We start from the raw sequence: 7,780 nt of genomic DNA, 5'->3' as shown, positions 1-7,780 counted from the left end.
AGGAGGAAGGGGGGAGTGGAGAGGTGCGGGAGGAGGGGGACGGGGCAGGGGAGAAGTGGAGAGGTGCGGGGGAAGGGGGAAGTGGAGAGGTGCGGGAAGAGGAGGAAGGGGGGAGTGGAGAGGTGCGGGAGGAGGGGGACGGGGCAGGGGAGAAGTGGAGAGGTGCGGGGGAAGGGGGAAGTGGAGAGGTGCGGGAAGAGGAGGAAGGGGGGAGTGGAGAGGTGCGGGAAGAGGGGGAAGGGGGAAGTGGAGAGGTGCGGGAGGAGGGGTGCGGGTGCCAGGGCTGAGCGGGGCAGGCGCTGACAGCCCCGTGCAGGCAGAGCCGAGAGGACGGACACTGACCCTCAGGTGCCCGAGCCCCCGGCGGGGCAGTGTCCCCTGCGGAGCCGGGCTCTGCCTCTCCCGCCCCCGGCGCTCTGGGGGCCCGGGGCAGGCGGAGGCGGGGGAGGTGGCCGGCGGGCTGGGGCCGGGGGCAGGAGGGGGCGGCGGCAGCTCCCTGGCAGCGCGGGCTGCCCAGCCACTCGCCCTGTCAGCGCGCGAGCCGGGATCCGCGCCCCCTGCCCAGCCCGGCGGCGCCCTGCACAGCCCACTCGGGCGGGGAAACGCCGCGCCGCCCTGGGGAGACTCAGAGCCGCAGCGGCAGCGGCGGCGGCGGCGGCAGCAGCAGGACCCCTCCTCCCTCCCGGCATCCCCGGCCCGGCTCCCCTCCCGCCCCGGCTCCTCACCCGCCGGGAGCCCCTCTCGCCGCCGCAGCCCGGGCTCGGCTCCAGGGGACGATGCTCTGGCTCCCCAGCGGCAGGGCTCCGGCTCCGCTGCTCCGCTCCCCCGCCGCCCCCTTCGCCGCCTGGCTCCTGCTCAGCCCCCTGTGGGGCCAGATGTCTCTGGCTTCCTCCTTCCTGACAGGTAAGGGGGAGACTCGCCCCGCTCCGGTCCCGCCGCCCACGGGCAGGGGCAGGGTGAGGCGGGCGGAGAGCGGCTCTTCGCCTTGCCCCGCCAGGGCAAAGCAAAAGCGATTCACGCCCGGCCAGCAGGGGCTGGGGAAACGCGCCGGGGATCTGCGCCTAGCAGATGCATGATCCCAGGGACGGGCTCCGCTGTGCATCCCGGGGGGACGCTTGTGCAGGTAGAGCTTGCAAGAGGAGCGGTGCCCATGTACAAAGGATTTTACTAATGACGATGGGCAACCTTGACCTGCTCAAGCCCAGAAGCTCTTTGACATCAAACCAGATTCCCGCCTCCCAGGGCTCTTGGAGTAATGACAAATCCTAATAATAAATGAGTGCCGTTGCTTTGTTTGTTGTATTATGTAGTGCATTGTTTGTTGAACGTACTAGATTTGCCTTACGTTCATTTGTTTTAAAAATGCAGTTCGGAAGAAAAGGTTCGTGATAGTAGGATATAATTACATGTATCCAGGCAGGTGAAGACCTACCTGCTGCTTTCCGCCCCCCCCCCCCCCTTGAAGGACATACTTTACTGACACCTGGTGCATAAAGGAAAATGTTGAGTCAATTTCGAGTAAAACAAGCAAGACGTATTAGGTTTCAAAAAGTGATTCCAACATGAGATAATACAGCACAAATCGGGGTAGAGACCATATCTCTAATTTGATTCCTTTTGTAAATCGACTCTGATGGCAGTCTGTTCTTCATGGGTCAGAAAAAGGTGCTGTGTTGAGTTGTTGGTACTGTACTAAGGGCCTGACCCAAAGCCCACTGAAGTAAATGGAGTTATTTCCACTGATTTCAATAAGCTTTGGATCAGGTCATTTACAGAAGTATCCTATTATTAATGAAATATTCATTATTGCATAGGTCATCTGAGAGGAGAAAAAAACATCTCTGCTGTAAATGGGGCACAGTAGGAAAATCTAGATTTTGTACAGAATAAAAAGGCTAGTCATTTACCAGCTCTCATCAGGATCTTATAGAAACTGCCCCTTTGAAACTGAATAGTTTCTGTGCATTTGTTTCTGGTATTCTTGGTTATTTAGAGCAGGTGAGATTTAATACTGAAGGCTAGGAGCTGTACAGGAGTTTAAAACAGAATTAGGAATCTGGATACTGAAGAGAGCCAGTGAATTAAAATTTGAAAACGTATTTTTTATTTTGATTTCTATCTCAGGATCTGTTGCAAAATGTGAAAATGAAGGGGAGGTTCTACAGATACCATTTATCACAGACAATCCTTGCATAATGTGCATTTGCCTGGTAAGTTTGGATTTCAGGTAATAAGAACACTAAGGGCTGTACTAAAAGTAACTGTACAAAGAAAGGAATACATTGTATAATCAAATCTTGGGTATTTGTTGCCTTTATGCAATGCAAGGTTATCTCAGTGCTGAGCTAACTAGAAAATATTCCAGTTCGCTATCTTGGAATCATCATTTTGACTTTAAACTCATAAATGACTTTAATATGACATTGTGAGACTCACTGATTACTACATTCATCATGTGCATACATGGTGAGAATTATTTTCACAAAGTCACATGTGCTCTAGCACAAAAGATTTCTGCATAGCCAATACCTATGAGCAGAGCAAAGAGGTTGAAATGTGGAGTTTGGGGGTGATATTGCTTTCAACTTCCACAGATACTGACTGTTGAAAAAATGGGCCAAAATGAGGGATACAACAAGTTAGTAAAGCAAAAAAATGCAGATGATTTAAAGTCCAAAACTTTAGTTTTGAAAGTACAACACAGTATATTTTAAGGCACTCCTGACTAGACTGATTGTAATAAGAAGATAATGCGAGAGATGATACTTTTATAAAAAGTGTCATTCTGAGGATGTCACTGCCGTTTGTGCTGGGAATTCAGCTGCCATAGTCGTTAACAATTACACTACTTTGTAATCCTTTCCTGAGGAAATATCCCCTGTTCTTGCACTGGCTTTCAGTGTCACAGTTAAACATTTTGGATGCTTTTTAGTTGAGCAAACCCAATGAAATCAATTAGAGTCTTTCCATTGATATTGATGGATTTTGGATCAGGCCCAATGATAACTTTTTAGATATCAATGACAAAGGGGGGAAAAAAGAGAGGCATGGAGATGAAAGAAATAAAAGAAAAAACAAAAAATACATGAAGATGGATTTTATAATGCGTCCAAGATTTTATGTTTCCCAAATATCTGCCACACAGCTCTAACTAACAGAAAGGAGTTAGTAGCAGTGAAGAAACAATTTATGAAGAAGTTCAATGTCAGACTGAAAGTAACACATCAGGGAAAAATATTTCTGTTTTTAGACCTCTTTATAGTTTGTAACATTGACTAAGTCGATGCACTTTTAGAAAACATGGATTAACATAGCATGAAAACAAAGTGGATGAACATTGCAAAAAATGCTGGAAGAATTTTGACTCAAACTGGTCTAAAGCAGTGGTTCTCAACTGGGGTCCAGGGACCCCTGGGTGGCCGCAAGCAAGTTTCATGGGGGTCCACCAAGCAGAACCAGTGTTAGGCTTGCTGGGGCCCAGGGCAGAAAGCCTAAGTCCCACTGCATGGGGCTGAAGTCTGGGGCCCTGAGCAACTTAGCTTCACAGTGCCCCCTGTGGCCTGAGGTCTTGGGCAATTGCCCTGCATGCTACCCCTTAATGCTGGCCCTGGCTTTTATATGCAGAAAACCAGTTATTGTGGCACAGGTGGGCCATGGAGTTTTTATAGCATGATCAAGGGGGCCTCAGAAAGGAAAAGGTTGAGAACCCCTGGCCTAAAGAACAGTTTCTCTCAGGCAGTACATGAACTAAAAGATTTTATATCTTTCCACTAAGTGAAATCTGATGAATTACTCTTTTGCTTTTGTGACAGGATGGAACTACTCATTAGTATTAAGTGTTTACAGGATCAGGCAACTAATCTGTAAAGAAGCAAAACTATGGCATTATAAGTGACTATAAAACAATAGTTTCACTATGAATTCTTACACAAAAATACTATGCATTTCTATAATGTCTCCCATTTAGTAATCTCAAAGATCTTTACTAACATTAATGAATTTAGCCTCTGCTCTAATAGCCTCAGTTTTGCAGACAAGAAATGTAAAGTACAAAAGTCTCACAAGAGGTCTGGGGCAGAAGAGGGAATCGAGGCCAGGTTTCCTAGTGCCCACTCCAGTGATTTAACCACAAGACCATCTTTTTCCATCCACAAGACTTCCCTTGTGAGCTGATAATGGAGAGTATAATGGCAGTATTAGCAAACAAACATTTATTTTCTCACCACAATGAAGGACAAATTACAGCGTTAGTAGGACATTTTGGGGTCTGCTGACTGAGATCACTTTTAAGTTCTGGGTGGGCAAAAGATGGCTTTATGCCAGCTGTGTGACTTCTGGATTTTGAGAGCTTTAACTTATGTTCGGCTGGCAACATCCTTAAAGTGCAGTTCCACGTGTTGGGATAACTGAAGTTCAGAGGTGCTCTGACTTCCCCTTTGTACTAGCAACTCACCCTACATCTGTGGCCCTGTGCCTCCTGGGGAATACATGTATGTCAGGAAAATTCCAACTACCAAGGAAGCTGACTTGCTTGCTGTCTGGTTTGTGCCACTGGAGTGGTGCAAAGCAGGCTGAAGATAACTAAAAATAGTTACCTCTGCTTTCTTGTATATGGCGGCTTTGGCAGTAACTGGAAAATACAATGGGATCTGGACTTCTGTGTCAAAACAGTGCAGTGGACTTTTCCTGACACTAAGAAATAATAAACAGGTGAAGGTGACTGTCTATATCAGAAGTGAGTAGTAAAAAAGATGAAGTAAACCAACCTTCTGAGAAACAACAGTAGAAAAAATATCGTCACTGTAAATTGAAAATCTACAGGAAAAATGATTACTCACATTTTACACAAGAAGCCAAGTGTCCCTAGATGATGCTGTATGTTCTACTGAATTATACTAAAAAAAAAAAAAAAAAGAAAAAAAAAAGGTACATATTAATGAATTTGGCTACAAAATCAGTTTGTACTAACTTAATGCTTGAAAATTAAATGTCTAAAATATTGCTCTTTCTGAAAACAAAAGCTGTGAAACTTTGTGGACTCTATGGTTGACTAGAAGAAGTCCAGGCTTTAAAGAACATGTATGAGTTTAATGCGATATGATGGGTAAAGATATATTTGATGATATTCATATGTACACCAGCAAAGTATTGATTCAGTTCAAGGGGGTCATTCATTTTTGCCTGCCATTAAATTCTTGAAGACTTTTGGGGATTATAGCTATAATATCAAATGTAAAATACAAGCTGCAGAAATTCCATTCTGAAAATATCTTCACAAATCTGTGGAAATCAGGTTTATTAATGTGAAAAAAAATCACCAAACCAAAAATACCCATAGACTAAAGGACTTGATCATACCAGGTAGTACGACCTTGTAACTTTGATTCAATGGACAGAACTATAGTATTGAGACTACTCAGGAACAGAGGTGAAACCTGGGCTAGTGAGAAGTTACATAAATATGAAGACCTATCATGTAGGATACTGGTTTGAGTTTTTCAGAGTTCAGATATGTACTTTAGACTCAAGATTTTAAAAGGAAAGTGAAAAACCGAGTACTATTACTGAATATAAAGGGAAGCTTAGATTAGAATTTGCTAATATGAATGGTCTGTATATAAAATGTGCATGGAATATTTCAAGTTAAACTGTGTTATAAGTAAAGTAAATGGGCAAGTTTAACTCAGTTTTTGTTGGTCCAGAGTTTTGGCTGAAAGTGGTCTAAAGCTGAAAATAGGCTCACATCTGATATCATAGTATTTTCTTTAAATATATATATATATATATACTTCAACATAAGCTTGGAAAAGACATAAAAATGCTACAGTCTGGCAGAAATAGGTGAGAGGAGAGCCTGCATATAATTATAGTGCAAAAACTTAAAGTCCAACGGAATCAATTTATCCTGAATTAAACTTTTGAGCTCTGAATTTTTCAAAGGTGAGATGAGCTCATGGCAGCAGTGGTGGTGCTGGTGATGATGAGGATGATGATGGATGTTTGTGGTGGTGAAGAGAGCCGTGTAATTTCATTCTCATTCATCATCGTCTGCGTAAACCAAAACACTTTGCCAGAAGCAAGGAGGGATCCAAGAATAACCTTATTCGTTGGCTGGAGTCAGATGGATGTAATTTTAAAGTGAAAAAAAAAATTAGCATACTAGTTCAAAGGGATAGGTGAGAAGTGCCTGTTGTTCTTAATTACAATGAACTGGGTGACTAAACCCTAGACAGGTAATGATAAATTGGTTAGTCTCTAAGGTGCCACAAGTACTCCTTTTCTTTTTGCGGATACAGACTAACACGGCTGCTACTCTGAAAGATTGCCTGATGGTTGCAGGAGCTTATCTCTCATGTATTAGACCTACAGCAAAAATGGTTCTTATGCTATCAAGAATACTAGGGTTTTAGTGTGGGGTGGAGTATTTTTTCCCCAGGATCAGTAAGAAAAATGTATATGTCACATATGAAATAATAGCTGATAAAAGCCAGTGGTAATCTTGACGAACCACATCTAAATTAGTTCCATTTCTTCCCCCAACTCTGCCCCCTGCCTTAAACCTGCCAGCTACACCTGAGGAGTGGTAATTGTACTTCTCAACCTTTTATCACCTAAATCCAGAAGAGAAGGAAATAAATGTGAGCCAGAAAGTCTAACCCAGTGATGAAAATCTGAGAAAAGCTTTGAGGCAGGATCTCAGGAAACTAGAAATCAGAGCTTTGCTTGGCATGAGTTTTATTTCGGCTTTTAACTCCAAATATGCAGTATAAGAATTTGACCTTTGCTGATAAAAATTATGTTAAATTCAGTGTTATAAGAATCAGTATTCCACCTAACTCAGCATGTTTTTGATCCAATATTAAATTAAACCAAACAAAAATAACCCACCCAAGAAAAAAGCAAGAAAGTTATCCTACCTGGATTTTCGGGATTCTTTACCTGTAAGTATCCCAGTTGGTTTCTGTTGCACAAATCCATATCTGAGAGTGGATGGCCATCAGGAGAGCAAATGTTCAGCACATGTTTGATGAAGATGGCAGTGTTTTAGTACATCAGGATTCAATTTTTATTGTGTCAAGCTATAATGTAGCCCAGATGAATTTTAGTGGAAAAGTGTATATTAAAAAAAATCATCAAACAATTATTTCATACCTATTTTATTTAATATAATTTCAATAGTTTCATCTAAAGAACCTACCAAAAGAGCATCTTCTGTCAGTTTGAATGATCCTCTCCCTTTATTACTTTATTACCCCACAAAAACAACGCCACCCAAAGAAACAAAAGCGCCTCAGTCACAGTGGTTTAATAGTAACTCTCATAGACTCATAGTGAGAGAATGTTGTTTTGATCAGTATTTGAAAGGCTCTTCCTCCAGCGCAAACATGCCCCTACATAATGCTGGGTTTTATTAGCTTTTATCCAATTTAAAAAAAAAAGGCAAATATACATTCTGTTTCCTAAATAGAAAAATGGTGTCTGGTGCAGCTGAGTGTCTGTGTATTTTTTTGCCAGAGACGTTGGAGGCCAGTGTGTGTATATAAAGATATTGGTGGGAGCGAGGATTTACTGAAATCATAAACTAAGGTTAATTACATGCTGTAGAAACAATTTGGTTTAGTAGACTCTGCAAAGGGATGAGTTAGCAGTTAGCTCATAGACTCTACTATAATTCTGCTACCATATACAGTAAGTCAGCATAAGGCTAGATTCTGGCTTACCTGGGTGCATAGGCCAGACAAACAGCACACAAACCAAACCAGCGCTCTTTAGAAACACA

At 43.1% G+C, this 7,780-nt stretch overlaps 1 protein-coding gene across 1 annotated transcript in view; it reads left to right on the top strand.

Moving 5' to 3' along the window:
* Nucleotides 1-776: 776 nt before the first annotated feature.
* BMPER (BMP binding endothelial regulator) overlaps nt 777-7,780 on the top strand; it is a 191,487-nt gene continuing 184,483 nt past the window's right edge. Inside the window, exons 1-2 of the mRNA XM_077809237.1 lie at nt 777-903; nt 2,125-2,210. Of these exons, the coding sequence (XP_077665363.1) occupies nt 777-903; nt 2,125-2,210 (213 nt within the window). The remainder of the gene's footprint in view (nt 904-2,124; nt 2,211-7,780) is intronic.

This window comes from Eretmochelys imbricata, chromosome 2, assembly GCF_965152235.1.
Source record: "Eretmochelys imbricata isolate rEreImb1 chromosome 2, rEreImb1.hap1, whole genome shotgun sequence".
In the NCBI taxonomy this organism is placed as follows: Eukaryota; Metazoa; Chordata; order Testudines; family Cheloniidae; genus Eretmochelys; species Eretmochelys imbricata.
Note: the sequence above shows the minus strand (reverse complement) of the source record. Positions and strands in the feature narration are given on the sequence as shown.